General features: G+C 34.8%; 1 protein-coding gene across 1 annotated transcript in view; it reads left to right on the plus strand.

The window, feature by feature from the left end:
• LOC117321576 (abnormal spindle-like microcephaly-associated protein homolog) overlaps window positions 1-17,565 on the plus strand; it is a 57,504-nt gene that overhangs the window by 23,054 nt on the left and 16,885 nt on the right. Inside the window, 5 exon segments of the mRNA XM_033876037.1 lie at window positions 274-423; window positions 950-1,141; window positions 1,950-2,142; window positions 3,603-3,757; window positions 4,538-4,687. Coding sequence (XP_033731928.1) covers window positions 274-423; window positions 950-1,141; window positions 1,950-2,142; window positions 3,603-3,757; window positions 4,538-4,687 — 840 coding nt within the window.

The raw sequence follows: 17,565 nt of genomic DNA on the forward strand, positions 1-17,565 counted from the left end.
TATCTAATATTATTATGTAATTCTGTAACTAAAAGCAATAGTTAAAGGAATAAATTGATATTTAAGAGAATAAGTACAGGTCTCGGTACATTAGCTTAGAATGTAGTGAGGGGGTATCATTTGGAATGTTGATAAATGTTGAATAAGTTGTTAAAATCTTCTCTCTTTTTTTCTTTTTTTTTTATATCCAAATCTTAAATGAAATATTTAAAAACCAAATATTTTGTAAACTACATATTAAGATGTTGACAATGTCCCTATCTGTACACTCAGGTATTGAGGAGGAGAAGGTTGCAATATCTGGAGAAGTTCAGTGGTGTCGTATCAGCTCACCTGTCTGTGATAAAGATACAGCGCTGTTATCGTAACCACCGAGTCCTAATGGTCGCTCAACAACGTCTAAACACCATCATTACCATACAGGTAACGTCTCAGAACCTGAAAAACATTAAGAAACTTAAAATCTGACCAGTACACATTCATAAGTTTGGTTTAGGTTCTTCATTTTCCAAATTGTACACATTCAGCATTGTGACTAATCAAAAGCAAAAATAGTTGCCATATGTTTTTTCTCTGTTTTCTGGAAAATTGTTGAGGGATGTTTTTTATTATGTATGTAGAACTATAGGTTTACACAATTTCATTTGTTGGTACATGCACATATTACATGTGTTTGCTGTGACAAGTGCAAGGTCAGGTTTGTGCTGCAAGAGAATGATCTGCTCAGTTACAATTATTAAGATATCTAGGGACATTTTATAAGATTGAAGAAGGATATAATATTCCTTAACAATCATTTATATTAATTTCTCCCTTAAAAGCAAAATTACAGTTGGTAATAGCTATCATGCATTTAATGTCACCATGTGTTAATTCATCTCATCATTTCAGCAGTGTTATCCTTTTAATCAGATTAAAGCTGGTAAACTGGTCAATGGTTCTTTTACAGCGATGGATGAGGGCAAAGTTGGCTCGTATGCAATTTCTACGTTTCGTGTCCGCCATCAGAGTGGTTCAGGCGAGGGCCAGACAACATCTCCATCTTCGTCAAGCATCTGTGATCAAACTGCAGGCAGTTGTGCGTGGTTGGCTGGAACGTCGAAACATCATGCGCCGGGAACAATTTGTCATAAAGTTGCAGGTTAGTTGCTGGGCCATAATTCTTAGAAAATAAAAAAAAATAATTCTGAACAAGTCGCATTTAACAGAAAGAATCATTCTATGTATAGCAGATATAGATTGGAGCAAGAAATGTAAATATTGTGCCTTAGTCCAACATGGAAAGACATTCTTGTAAACTATTAGTGTGATCTTCATCATATCTATAAGATTGCTAAAGTGTGCCTGAGACCAGGAAACATTTATTGTTGATGGAGTCCAAACTTTCTATCAAGGTACAAAATAAACTTAATACATTTTTTATGTGCAACATTTTTTATGATCCCCGCAACATATTTAGGTGACGTGACTGAAATATGGAGTTCTACACCTGATTAGTAATAAACTAACCAGAGATGCAACATTTACCCTTGGACATTGATCCCTAGTGGCGTCAGGGTGTGTAGTGTGTACACCTAATTTAGGTTTTGATGGACATCAGTGTATCATGTTACACCTAATTAGGTTTTGATGGACATCAGTGTATCATGTTACACCTAATTAGGTTTTGATGGACATCAGTGTATCATGTTACACCTAATTAGGTTTTGATGGACATCAGTGTATCATGCTGTCGAATGTTGTACACTTGTGTAGCCGTGGTTCCTTTCTGTTGGACTGTTTACCTCATTTCTAATTGATTTACCTGTTTATCTGGGGAAGGACATCTAAAATCATGAAAGTGGCCTTATAGTCTTTTACAAGATGATGCTGATAAATGATGGTACAAATGTACATTAATTTATTTTTCAAAAAAAACCCATTTATTTATTTATTTTTCCATATTTCAGTCTATTTGGAGAGGCAGGAAAGTAAGAAAGGCTTACCATTCAAAAAAATTGGAAACTATCCGTAAGAACCTGAAGGAGGCCACTAAAACTGCTACAGAGGATAAAAAACTTGGGAACAGGACGGAATCAGCTCTAGATTACCTTCTCAAATACAAACAGCTGTCACAGATTCTGGAGGCTTTGATACACCTTGGTAAGGTCCTCAGCTGTTTTCTTACTCTGGGCTCTGATCTCCAGGGCTGCCAGATCTTACATCCTTGGAAGACTCATTAATATGATTCCAGGTTTCTTAACATGTATCTATAATGCACCCAGCTTGCAGGGCTTTCAGTACCTACTGTTTCTAAACTGGTTATAACTGTCAAAGATTCATTTACATGAAGATGATGAGATTATGGTAACATTGTAACCGTCAACCTTTGTACTGACTGTCATATTTAAAATGAAGTATATTATAAATGATCACATAATATATGGACATGGAACACTCACAAAGCTGATTTGGTTAATTGTTTGAAAAAGAATCTCTCATTTTGCGTTGATCATGATCTTTCCTCTAATCATTAAAACAATTTTTACTCCGACATGAATTTTTAAATAATCATATTTTTCATGATGTGATTTTGTTAAAGTTAAGTGATAAATTACTGTTTTGTATTATATGATGAAAATTGGTGTTCAGAAATTATGATACCTATTAATGTAAACAGTGTTACTTGGAAACAGGAGTTCATGAATGATATCTAAAGACAAAAAATAGTTATTGACAAACGTCATAGTTGCGGTTTCATCTCTGGGATATAACCATATGATAATACAAAGCTATGTCAGATTCTCACAACATCCCCGCCCTTAGCTATAAACCTTAAATACAGATGACACTGATACTTTGTTTTCAACAAATATTGAATACATTTTAAGAATTTTTATGTCAAAATAATAAACATGATAATTGCTGTTGAGATATATGTAGAGATCACATACCAGGCACTTCACTGTTGATAGTAGAAGGTGGAAATGTGAGAAGCATGAAATACTGCTCCCTTCTCTTCTCACATGCCATTCCAACATGAAATACTGCTTCCTTTTCTTCTCTCATGTCATTCCAACACAAAATACTACTCCTTTCTCTTCTCACATGTCATTCAAACCATTGCACTTTTTCCCCAAATGAATCTTTCTATGCTGTCAATTCAATGACAATTATTCTATATTTTTGACAGAAAAAGTTGTAGGGTTTTGCTTTTATCATGGTTTTGTTTGTAAACATCAAAACATGTTTTCGTACTACATTATGGAATGTGGGATCTAAATATAGGGGCCTCATTGACATGTTAATTAAGCAGTCTTCCTGACAGGTTCAAGCGGAGAATGATTTCCATAATTTTTTGTGTAATTTCACATATTTTAGAACTCAATTCAGCATAACGTGGGATCAATTTAGCAATAGAGACATTCATATATTTGGGCGGTTTTTTTTTTTCAATTTTGTCTCAATATTAACTTTTATCTGAAAATTGGCGTTTACTTCAGTAGTGACCAATTTAAAAGTGTCTTTTAAAATATAGCTATATGTAGACACTACAGAATTATACCTTGTTAGCCTAAGTGTTATAATTGTCAAACTTGAATTTTATTTATTTTTATTTCCAGAAACATCGACGCGCCTGTCCCCAGCTTGTTGCCAACGGATGGTGAATGTTAACGCAGTGGGTGTGATCTATCGTTTGATACAGAGTTGTAACCGTAGTCAGCCACATATGGAGATCATTCGCTATTCCATCAATATCCTCCTCAACCTAGCCAAGGTATTCCATCTAAACATGTCCAGTATCTATTATTACTCTATTTTGATTTGTATTATCCCTTTGTTACACAATCATGGCAATGTGACATACCATTTTTAGCCCCCTACAGGTGAAACCAGGTTTCCTTTCCATCAATCTTGTTGGTATCTTTGTCAGGGCTCAAGCAGCTTCAATCCTTTGGTGATTTCAATAAAAATTCAGACCCTTACAAAGGACCATACTATCTTGAACAAAGCTCTCCTCAGCTGAAAGGGTGTAAGGTTGTAATAGTGGATGTAAAATCTGTTAAATGAATAAAAATCCAGGTTTAAGTTTCAGGCTTCTAAGGTGATGGTCACATTTAGTATTTTTTGAAAATCCCACTTTCATGTAATTCCATTGTTCAGTGAAAATGCTAACATCACAATTTCTTGTGTTATTACATTGAAATCAGTTACTAGCTAATTGTACTTTTCATTTTCAAAATCAACCCCAAAAGGCGCCATCTTTATAAATCATTTATACATTATTGCCTTCTTTTGATAGTACTATGGTCTGATAGTGTTGTTGAGGGATAGCATAGTACCTGAGTAAGAGGAAAGAGTACTATTTCATTTTCAGTCAATGTTTTTTGTCTTCTGCATCCAGCAAAATAGTGATGTCAATAGATTCATGTTTAGTCAAATTTGATATTGCCCGAAGGTGCATCACTATTGCCTCATAGTACCCATGTGTCTAGCCAATGGGAAGTCAATAATATGTCATACAGTGTAATAGCTATGTGTTATTATTGTGTTTCAGTATGAGAAAACTCGTGCTGCTGTCTATGAAGTAGAGGGCGCCACAGAGTGTCTACTGGAACTGATGCAAGTGTACCGGGAGAAGGGACACATTTTCAGTTGTTCTTGTACACTGATGGGTATACTGGGTATGATAGAGGACAAGAGACAGGTAAGCATTCAATACTATTTACTGATTACTGGTTAAAGTATAAAGGAATGAATTGCAATATTAAATTTGAAAATACACCACTTCATAGAACAGAAGGAGGAGAAAGTACGAATGCCATAGCGACATTAATCTTACCTGTGGTCCTACAGCGATGACACGCTTTGGAGTCTCAGACCTGTGATGTCACAAAGTCAACGCAACCTTATCAGATTATAGATCAATGATAGTTTTGATACAGCACTCTGGCCCCTAACATAATGTGATATACATAAATCTATGTAATATACAATAACATAATACAAATGAACTGCACCTATCATTTATCAAGAACCTTCTTGTAATATTAGCTGAGACCTATGAAATACCACAGCCTTGTATAACTAATATATGTCCGTGGAATTATGAAAAGTAATTTTTTCAGCAAATGCCTTCTTAATCTTGTACTCGGGGAGGGAGGATTGCTTGTACTTTACAAAGGGTACTTGATTCACATCTAGACAGCTGAACTGCCCAAAGAGCTACCAAGTTTGTTCAAATGAATTACCTTGACCTACATTCAAGGTCACTGGGATCAAAGAGGCTTCAATCTTTAAATGACATCTCAATAACCAAGAAGCCCAGGGAGTTGATATTGGGTCTGTAGCATGCTAGAATGAATAAATAAGGAAGGTAGAGCCAACGTCAGTTCAGGTGGGTGGGTCCTTCAGCGGGGTGCTTCACTTGAACTTGGATACACAAGGTATGCAGGACGATTAACAGAGTATATAAATATAAAGAGGGGGGAGGTTAACCGCAACAAGGACAAGTGTCACCAGGTAAGTGGGTTACTTATAATTTATTTGTCGACTAGTTTCGCCTCTATATGCGAGGCTTCATCAGGACAAATTATAATACAAATTTTCCCCCTGAAGTACATTTTTCGGGGTTCAGAATCTATTGTGACGTAGTTTCTAGACAATAGATATGGGCAGATAAGCCGTTATTAGTATTTTTCACGTTCAAATGTTCGAGCTCCATATGAGAATACATGTATATATTAAATGTTCACTACTCCATGTTAATAAAAAGTTATTCTGTGTTATAAAAAGTTTGTTCTTGTTATTTCCGGTTTCTATATTCACTGTCTCTCATCTAGGCAGATCGTGGTGTCAGATACAGATTTGTACGCCAGTTTCTTATAGTCTACAATCTTATCTGGTAAGTTCATAATACTACTGGTTTTCGTGGAGGTGTTTTCGCTGGAATCATCGCTAAGTTGTAGGTCATCTTTCAGCATTTCCAACATGTTCTGTACGGGTTCCGGTGTTATCACAGGTGGTCCCGGGCTGTTGCCGTTCATTGCCGGTTTGACTTTGAATTTAACTCTTGTCCAATCTTGTTTTGTTGAAGCTTCGGCCGGTCTTTGTCACTTATTGGGAATGGCAGCTTCCTTCCTTACTTCGTCTTTGAAAATCTCTGGTTCTATCTTATAAAATGGATGTTTTTCCGTGATATGACGATCATATAAATCCCTCCGTCCATATGTGCGCTTACATATCTTGCACATATAACGGGTGTTGGTTGGGTTCCCATGTATTCTGCTTACATGTCTTCTTAGTGAGCTTAAATTCGCTAGTTTCTTGCCGCATAATATACATGCGATCTTGGTGCTGACTGTTGTGTTGTTATCTGTGATAACACCGGAACCCGTACAGAACACGTTGGAAATGCTGAAAGATGACCTACAACTTAGCGATGATTCCAGCGAAAACACCTCCACGAAAACCAGTAGTATTATGAACTTACCAGATAAGATCGTAGACTATAAGAAACTGGCGTACAAATCTGTATCTGACGCCACGATCTGCCTAGATGAGAGACAGTGAATATAGAAACCGGAAATAACAAGAACAAACTTTTTATAACACAGAATAACTTTTTATTAACATGGAGTAGTGAACATTTAATATATACATGTATTCTCATATGGAGCTCGAACATTTGAACGTGAAAAATACTAATAACGGCTTATCTGCCCATATCTATTGTCTAGAAACTACGTCACAATAGATTCTGAACCCCGAAAAATGTACTTCAGGGGGAAAATTTGTATTATAATTTGTCCTGATGAAGCCTCGCATATAGAGGCAAAACTAGTCGACAAATAAATTATAAGTAACCCACTTACCTGGTGACACTTGTCCTTGTTGCGGTTAACCTCCCCCCTCTTTATGCTAAAATGAAGTGATACCAAGTTTGTTCTAATAATTGACCTTTACATTCAAGGTCACAGGGGTCAAATCTTTTAAAAATTATTTCTCAAAAACTTACAGACTTGAAGACCTGATATTAGGCCAAAAGTATGCTGGATCTATTGACATGAATAACCTAGCCTTGTGATATTTGAATAAAGTGACAGCTTAGTATCTGCAGAAATGACCTAGATCAACTTCAAAGTTGCTTTAGAATCAGGTATGCAATACAAAGAAAACATTTTTAAAATTTAGATAGTACACCAAACAGTTAAATATAATGTGAGATAATAATGAGATGCTGATGTTGTTCTGCATCGCAAGCCATTAATTCACTTCATCTTTATTATTTAACTGCACAAAGACCTTAGAAATGCAAGTCTGGTGCAATATTAGTAATACCTTCATTGAAAATGAGTTTGATGATTTGAATGAAATTAGATCCATGTCCTCACCGACATGTTTGGGCATAAAAAGGGTCACAATATGTTTATTGGGAAATCAAAATGCAAGGATTTAATGGGCGAGGAAATCTGTTTGCTCCAACTAATGTAAGGATTATCAGATCACCACTCAGTTTGGACATGTGACTTCCTTTTTGACTTGGAGTTTTCCATTACTTATTTTCAAGAGTCATTTTGATAACTTCATCTGTGACATGTGACTGATCACATCTTCTCTTGATGGTATCACTTTCATAGAAACCTTTTTAATTATATAATATAAATATCAGTAAGTTTACAAATAACACAACCCAAATACAGTGATAACTTAGACGTGTTGAACATTTTTGCGTTAAGTTTTTGGTGCAAGTGTTGAAAGGTATTAATACATCACTTCATTGTACTAGGGTGCTGATAATTGGCAATAGAGTCCCTCTGGGGTTAGACTATCCCCTGCCAGAGTTAAACTAAAAGATTTTTTTGGGAAAAAACCAAAATTTTCAAATTTTTGGACTTAGAATATTTTTGCGTTAAGTTTTTGGTGCAAGTGTTGAAAGGTATTAATACATCACTTCATTGTACTAGGGTGCTGATAATTGGCAATAGAGTCCCTCTGGGGTTAGACTATCCCCTGCCAGAGTTAAACTAAAAGATTTTTTTGGGAAAAAACCAGAATTTTCAAATTTTTGGACTTAAAATATTTCTGCGTTAAGTTTTTGGTGCAAGTGTTGAAACGTATTAATACATCACTTTATAATTGTACTAGGGTGCTGATAGTTGGTAATAGACTCCCTCTTGGGTTAAACTATCCCCTGCTGGAGTTAAACTAAAAGATTTTGTTGGGAAAAAAACAGAATTTTCAAATTTTTGGGCTTAGAATATTTCTGCGTTAAGTTTTTGGTGCAAGTGTTAAGAGGTTTTATTACATCACTTTATAATTGTACTAGGGTGCTGATATTTGGCAATAGAATCCCTATGGAGTAAGACAACCCCTTCCTGGAGAAATTGGATTTTTTCTTTTTAAATCTGTGTTTTTTTGTTTTTGTTTTTAAATCTTTGGACTTTGTGTTAAGTTTATATTGTGAGTGTTGAAAGGCATAGTAATACATGGTATTAGGTTCCCTGTGGGGGTTAAACTATCCCTTGCCAAAGTTAAACTGAAATTTTTTTGGGGGGAAAACACATTTTTTTAAAAAAAATTTGTGCAAATTTTGAAAGCTATTTAACACATCACTTTATGATTGTACTAGGGTGCTGATATTTGGTAAAAGAGTCCCTATGGAGTTACACTATCCCTTCTTGGGGTGAAACTGAAAATAAAACAATGTGAAAATGCTCACAATAGACAATTATACCGGTCCACATTTTTCAAGGGAGACAACTCTCATTAGGATAATATTTTGTCAAAAAATTGAAGAAATATGTCAAAAGCAATTACATTTGTATTTAATATATTCATTTAATCTACAACAGCATAGCTTGTCTCCCGAATGTTTGTCAATAAATAATTTATATATACATGTATATAAATTGGTATGGTTTTGAAAATTGCATGAATTCACAAAACATAATCTGATCAAGTAAACAATATAAATATTATTAATGCAATTTGCGAAACCATTCCAATTAATATATTTTAATTATTTATTGATAAACATTTGCGAGACGAGCTATGCTGTTCTCCAACAGCTCTTGTTAATTCTCTGTTTGCCCCGGCACAACTAGCTATCACTCTCTACCTGTACCATACTGGCTGTCGGTGATTGAACTTGTGATGTCACAGCCAGGAAAGCTCTTATTTAGCATGAGTGACAGTACACTGATAACATGTAATGTAGCAGTAGATCGAAAGATGCAAATCGTTCTACTCAATACTGGATGGACCAATATTGATATTGATGTCAAATTGTTTCTTTGGGAAACAAATGGAATAAATCTAAATGTATACCAATTTTCAGTCTTGGTACACTTTAATGTAGACCCAAAAGATAGCACTAAACACTAGCCATACCATCACCAACTGTTTAGGTCCGGCCTGTAGTTGTCAGGCTGTTCTACCTAACCTTCATTTATTACTAGCCATACCATCACCTACTGTTTAGGTCCGGCCTGTAGTTGTCAGGCTGTTCTACCTAACCTTCATTTATTACTAGCCTCCTCTGCTGTAGGCTGTTTCTTAACATTTTTTCTAAGAAATATTACATTTTAGTGTCAGTGCCAGACTGTTTAAGATTTCAGTGGCATCACAGGAACCAAGATTGATCAGCAAAAAAGAAATCTTTCTCCAATAAACCAAATATGGTATAAATGTTTATCACTTAAGGGAACATATCAATAAACCCTTCATTTTGGACCATCATCCAGAATTGATGGTCTAGTCAAATAGGGATGTTGCAATTGGGAATATGTGTTTACCATATTTGTACGTGCTAACACTTGTTTATCCGGAGATATCCCTGTACATTTTTTAGCCTTTCTCTTTGAAATTTAGTAGCCTTTATTGCCATGATATGTAGTTATGTATCCCTGAATGGCACAAATTGATTCTGCCAGTGTTCCCAGATCTACAGATTCCTAACATTTTTTGCCAGTGTTCCCAGATCTAGAGATTCCAAACATTTCTCAATCAATCTCTTTATACCCCCGCAACGAAGTTAGGGGGGTATACTGGAATCAGGTTGTCTGTCCGTCCGTCCGTCCCTCCGTCTGTCTGTCTGTAGACGCATTTTGTCCGGACAACTCCTCCTAAACCGATGGGCCAATTCCGATGAAATTTCACACAAATATTAATGATCATGTGTAGATGTGCATGCCACTTTATTTTTCTCAAAATTATGGTTGCTATTGCAACTGGTCACTATAAACAGGTTTTCCGATAAGAACCATAACTTTAAGATTGTCCGGACAACTCCTCCTAAACTAAAAGGCCAATTTCAATGAAACTTCACACAAATATATAGGGCCATGTGTAGATGTGCATGCCACTTTCTTTTTTTTCAAAATTATGGTTGCTATGGCAGCTAGTAGTGATGGGACATCGGTTGAAAATCTGTTTCGATTATCGGATCGCATCGGATAGGACAACCGATGTAGTCAACCGATTAATAATCGGTTAAATCACAAGTGTTTTGTTTCAGTTATTAATCATCATTTTGTTATGTAATGTGTATCAATAATTATCTTTTGTAAGTGTAATTATTCCTATTTCTTAGTTGATGGTGCACATGAATGTATGATTGAATGATTAAGACAGTTACAACTGTACTTTTGGTCAACAGCTATGACTTAAAAAATAGATATTAATGATCCAAGAAGAATGAAGTCCAGTAAAAGTATCTGGATTTCACAGATTTGTTTATAAAACATGAAATTGTCCATGATTATATACTTTTGTTAATAAATTGACATTTTCATTTTCTACATGGTCTTTGTAACTTTTGTTCGTTGAATTCTAGATGCAAAAGTAGTAGAATACAATATGAGCAGGTACACATATAAAATCAAGTATTACAAAAGAGCAATGATGCGATGCCATAGAGCTTATATCCCATTGAATATGCATTGATGGATATTGCCATTATTTGCATTGGATATTTACATTGTAATTGTACCAGACTACCAGTGTTGTTTTTTTTGTTTTTTTTTTTATTAATCATGCATGAAAATGCAATTATTAGCGCTTTTAATTTGTCTACCAATGGCCAAATAGTTGGGACTTCCAAAGTTTCAGAAACCTATTTATGAGAAAAAATATTACAACTAGCAAAGTTTTATTCAACAGATTAAGTAACAACTAATTAACAAATCCACTTTCTTTGATTTAACAAAAATATAAATTGGAAACATAACTTATAATTAACAGTTCAGTGAATAAATGTTAATTTCAAATATTGTGGTAAACCATAAATTTATCTATTAATATTACAGTATGCAATTACAAAATATAAATAAAAATGTGCTTCTTTGTAGAATGTAGATTGTGTATTGCCTATTGCGAGATTATATAAGTATGCAGGGATTGAGCAATGTGGCTGGACTGTTTCCCTTATACCTAGCAGAAACATACCTCATTACTCAGCTAATATATATAAAATATGCTAAAACTTATCATTAAGAAACCAAATGATTCCTCCAGGGCTACTTATTATCGAAAATAATAAACAGATGGAGTCATTTTATAAGTCTTTCACTATCTAATACTATCAAATACCGAAATGTAGCTACTTTTATTTTTGTAACATTTCTTACAAAGGCGGCAAACAGCGACCGTCATGTCAAGGTTTTTTCTAGAAGGACCCCATTCTTTTTTATTTTGCGGAATGCATATATATTCCATACTTTTGACTTTGCCTTTCCAACCCCGGGTGGTCGAATTATAAGCTCTGTATCAGTATCCGTTGTAGTGGCAATTGCAACGGAGTCGTCGACGACGAGGCAGCCGTCCGCCATCTTTATTCTAAGGTTATAACATTAGAGTGACTTCCCTTGATTCGGGCGCGTTCGATGATCGATTCTTGAAAAACGGAAATCGATGGTCGAAATCGAAGGTGCATTCGATTCATCAACCGATTATAATCGATGATCGGCGCACCACTAGCAGCTAGTCACTATAAACAGGTTTTCTGATAAGAACCATAATTTAAGTTTGTCAGGACAACTCCTCCTAAACTAAATGGCCAATTTCAATGAAACTTCACACAAATATAGAGGACCATGTGTAGATGTGCATGCCACTTTATTTTTTTCAAAATTATGGTTGCTATGGCAACTGGTCACTCTAAACAGGTTTTCTGATAAGAACCATAACTTTAAGTTTGTCAGGACAACTCCTCCTAAACTAAATGGCTAATTTCAATGAAACTTCACACAAATATAGAGGACCATGTGTAGATGTGCATGCCACTTTCTTTTTTTTCCAAATTATGGTTGCTATGGCAACTGGTCACTATATTACTGGGTTCTCTTAGTTAGCCTCTAATTAACAGTTCCAATTCACCATTGGCTCGTGCAGATTGCGGGGGTATTAGTCAGCCATCCTGGCGACAGTTCTAGTTGAAACTTGATTTCAAGACAACCAGTCTCTTTGAAACTTGGTAGGCTTGATAACCATGCTATATGTATATGGTTATGTATCTGAGAATGCCATTTTGATGGACTATTTTTTCCAAGTTAAATTGCCCTTTGTTTATTTCAGTGTTTGCCCTGTGATGTCATATCTCTTTCAAGCTTATTAATTGTGCCTTTCCTTGCTATTTTTTTTGATATCTAGACTTTTTGGAGAAAATATGCAATTTTTCAAGGAAAATGATTATTTAAAAGTGAGGATGAAAAATGCCATAATTCTGTGTAAATGTTTAGCAGTTACAGTTAGAGTCCTATTTTAGTTGAAAAACTTTATCTACAAGTAAGGAACAGACCAACATACCCCTGACTACAGATATGTATCATGAGCTGTACTCAAACCTAGGTCCGATATCCTCTGGAAATCTTTTTCTAGCATTTTATGAGTGCTTCATATCCCATTAAAGCACTGGTTCAGCTTCATTTAGTGAATACACAACAAGTGTTTGGAGTCCAAACAAAATTAAGGACATTTAAAGGATAGATAACATTCAAAGGAGGTCAACAAACTTACTCCCTGGGATTATAACAGGTCAGAGAGAAGTCCTGATTTCACTATTATAGTGGTATTCCACTATAATAGCTATATATAAAGCTATATAAACAGTAGCAAATCAAAGCATTTCTACCAGAAAAGGTATATGTGACAAAAAGCGAGAGTTATGGATGGTAGCTATAGGTGCATGATCCATGTACTTGGTTGTTACAATACCCGGGCAATGAAATCAAATAATGTCACCTCTGTTTTTTTCTATAAAATTAACGTTTTCTATCTCTATACTAATCGATCAGAATGAAGGGAATTAACTCTAATCGATGAGAATAATGCTTAGCATCTCTGGAGTCGAAAAATAAAAAAAGGAAAATGAAAAAAATGCTCCAAATGTAATGGCTCTTTTTGAATTGGGAAAATTACGGGAAAGCACATACAGATTGCTATGATGTTCAGATGAATCAGAAATATATATTAAGAAATAAGCAAATGAAATAGAAATTGCATTTTACGATTAGAAAAAAGACAATTTCGCAAAAAAATGCACAGGTGATATAATTTTATTGGTGGTAATGTAACAACCAAGTACAACTAAATCCTCCTTTCGGGAGTGCATTGCAGATTTTCTCGATCATGTTCAGATCTACACTGATGGCTTAAAAGGTCTCTGCAGCATGCTACATGTACATGGCTCACCATTGTTCTTCGATCAGTTTACCAGATGGTGCCTCTATTTTCTCTGCAGAAGCATGTGCCATCGGTTTCGCCCTTGACCATATCGAGGAACACCGCATTAAAAAAGGCAGTCATTTGTTCTGACTCTCCCTCTTTCCTTCAGAGTTTACAATTACGAGATCCTAAAAACACTCATGCAAAACCTCATCTTTTGAACATCTCATATCTTTAAAAAAAATTCTAAATAGCCTTACTTTGGATTCAAAGCCATGCTGGAATTAGAGGCAACAAACTTGTTGACTGGCAAACAAAAAATGCTTTAAATCTCCAACAAACAGATATTAAACTACCATATACAGACTTGAAACCTGTCTTTTATACTGCCATTCAACGTAAATGGCAGCAACGCTTGTCTCTCGAACCGAGCAACAAACTTAAAGCACAACCGAAACTTAAAACTTCTATTCCCAGTCAGAAAGATCGTAGCGATGAAGTTGTCCTTTCTCGACTCCGTACCGGGCACATATATCCTACTCATTCGTTCCTTTCAAAACAAGAAGATCCACCAATATGCCATGCATATGACACTCAATTCACATAATATATTCGTTATATCTTTTTTACTGCTTTAATTAACTCACTTTTTTATCATAATTATAAACAAATAACAAAATAATAGTATATTGTTTGGCCCTAAATGACCCTAGCTGTCGATGGGCCATCCAAGCCAAACAAACAAACAAACATGTCTGCATCCATTAATATCCTATAATACTGATGTGGCTGTAGATTGCAGCAATGTCTTCATCCATTAATATCCTATTATACTGATGTGGATATAGAGGCAGCAATAATGCCTTCATCCATTAATATCCTATTAAACTGATGTGGATATAGATATAGAGGCAGCAATGTCTTCATCCATTAATATCCTATTATACTGATGTGGATATAGAGGCAGCAATAATGCCTTCATCCATTAATATCCTATTATACTGATGTGGATATAGATATAGAGGCAGCAATGTCTTCATCCATTAATATCCTATTATACTGATGTGGATATAGATATAGAGGCAGCAATGTCTTCATCCATTAATATCCTATTATACTGATGTAGATATAGATGAAATAATGCCTTCATCCATTAATGTCCTATTATACTGATGTGGATATAGATATAGAGGCAGCAATAATGCCTTCATCCATTAATATCCTATTATACTGATGTGGATATAGATATAGAGGCAGCAATGTCTTCATCCATTAATATCCTATTATACTGATGTGGATATAGATATAGAGGCAGCAATGTCTTCATCCATTAATATCCTATTATACTGATGTAGATATAGATGAAATAATGCCTTCATCCATTAATGTCCTATTATACTGATGTGGATATAGATATAGAGGCAGCAATAATGCCTTCATCCATTAATATCCTATTATACTGATGTGGATATAGATATAGAGGCAGCAATGTCTTCATCCATTAATATCCTATTATACTGATGTTGATATAGAGGCAATAATGCCTTCATCCATTAATATCCTATTATACTGATGTGGATATAGAGGCAGTAATGCCTTCATCCATTAAAACGTATTATACTGATGTTGATATAGAGGCAGCAATAATGCCTTCATCCATTAATATCCTATTATACTGATGTGGATATAGAGGCAGTAATGCCTTCATCCATTAATATCCTATTATACTGATGTAGATATAGAGGCAGTAATGCCTTCATCCATTAATATCCTATTATACTGATGTGGATATAGAGGCAATAATGCCTTCATCCATTAATATCCTATTATACTGATGTAGATATAGAGTCAGTAATGCCTTCATCCATTAATATCCTATTATACTGATGTAGATATAGAGTCAGTAATGCCTTCATCCATTAATATCCTATTATACTGATGTGGATATAGAGGCAATAATGCCTTCATCCATTAATATCCTATTATACTGATGTGGATATAGAGGCAGTAATGCCTTCATCCATTAAAACGTATTATACTGATGTTGATATAGAGGCAGCAATAATGCCTTCATCCATTAATATCCTATTATACTGATGTGGATATAGAGGCAGTAATGCCTTCATCCATTAATATCCTATTATACTGATGTAGATATAGAGGCAGTAATGCCTTCATCCATTAATATCCTATTATACTGATGTGGATATAGAGGCAATAATGCCTTCATCCATTAATATCCTATTATACTGATGTAGATATAGAGTCAGTAATGCCTTCATCCATTAATATCCTATTATACTGATGTAGATATAGAGTCAGTAATGCCTTCATCCATTAATATCCTATTATACTGATGTTGATATAGAGGCAGCAATAATGCCTTCATCCATTAATATCCTATTATACTGATGTGGATATAGAGGCAGTAATGCCTTCATCCATTAATATCCTATTATACTGATGTTGATATAGAGGCAGCAATAATGCCTTCATCCATTAATATCCTATTATACTGATGTGGATATAGAGGCAGTAATGCCTTCATCCATTAATATCCTATTATACTGATGTGGATATAGAGGCAGTAATGCCTTCATCCATTAATATCCTATTATACTGATGTAGATATAGAGGCAGCAATAATGCCCTCATCCATTAATATCCTATTATACTGATGTGGATATAGAGGCAGTAATACCTTCATCCATTAATATCCTATTATACTGATGTGGATATAGAGGCAGTAATGCCTTCATCCATTAATATCCTATTATACTGATGTAGATATAGAGGCAGTAATGCCTTCATCCATTAATATCCTATTATACTGATGTGGATATAGATATAGAGGCAGTAATGTCTTCATCCATTAATATCCTATAATACTGGTGTGGAAATAGAGGCAATAATGCCTTCATTCATTAATATCCTATTATACTGATGTGGATATAGAGGCAATAATGCCTTCATTCATTAATATCCTATTATACTGATGTGGATATAGAGTCAGTAATGCCTTCATCCATTAATATCCTATTATACTGATGTAGATATAGAGTCAGTAATGCCTTCATCCATTAATATCCTATTATACTGATGTGGATATAGAGGCAATAATGCCTTCATCCATTAATATCCTATTATACTGATGTGGATATAGAGGCTGTATTGCCTTCATCCATTAATATCCTATTATACTGATGTAGATATAGAGGCTGTAATGCATTCATCCATTAATATCCTATTATACTGATGTGGATATAGATATAGAGGCAGCAATAATGTCTTCATCCATTAATATCCTATTATACTGATATAGATATAGAGGCAGCTATGCCTTCATCCATTAATATCCTATTATACTGATGTGGATATAGATATAGAGGCAGCAATAATGCCTTCATCCATTAATATCCTATTATACTGATATAGATATAGAGGCAGCAATGCCTTCATCCATTAACATCCTATTATACTAATATAGATATAGAGGCAGCAATGCCTTCATCCATTAACATCCTATTATACTGATGTGGATATAGAGGCAGCAATGCCTTCATCCATTAATATTTACCATTGTATGGCACTGCCACTATATAACACTACCAATTCAGTTGCGAGTTCACCAGCTTATGAACTGCCAACTGTAATTTGAATTTGAAAATTTCAAAAAAAAATCGCACGACAAATAAAAAATCACAGATGGTAAATATAAGCATTGAACGGCTTTCAGTTGGCATTCATAGTCAATATGAATGCCAACTGGAAGCCGTTCAATGCTTAAATATCCTATTAAACTGATGTGGATATAGAGGCAGCAATGTCTGCATCCATTAATATCCTATTATACTGATGTGGATATAGAGGCAGCATTCCTGTGTCCACTTATATCCTATTAAATAATAAAATGACAATTGA

The sequence above is a fragment of the Pecten maximus genome, chromosome 2 (assembly GCF_902652985.1).
Source record: "Pecten maximus chromosome 2, xPecMax1.1, whole genome shotgun sequence".
Taxonomy (NCBI): domain Eukaryota; kingdom Metazoa; phylum Mollusca; class Bivalvia; order Pectinida; family Pectinidae; genus Pecten; species Pecten maximus.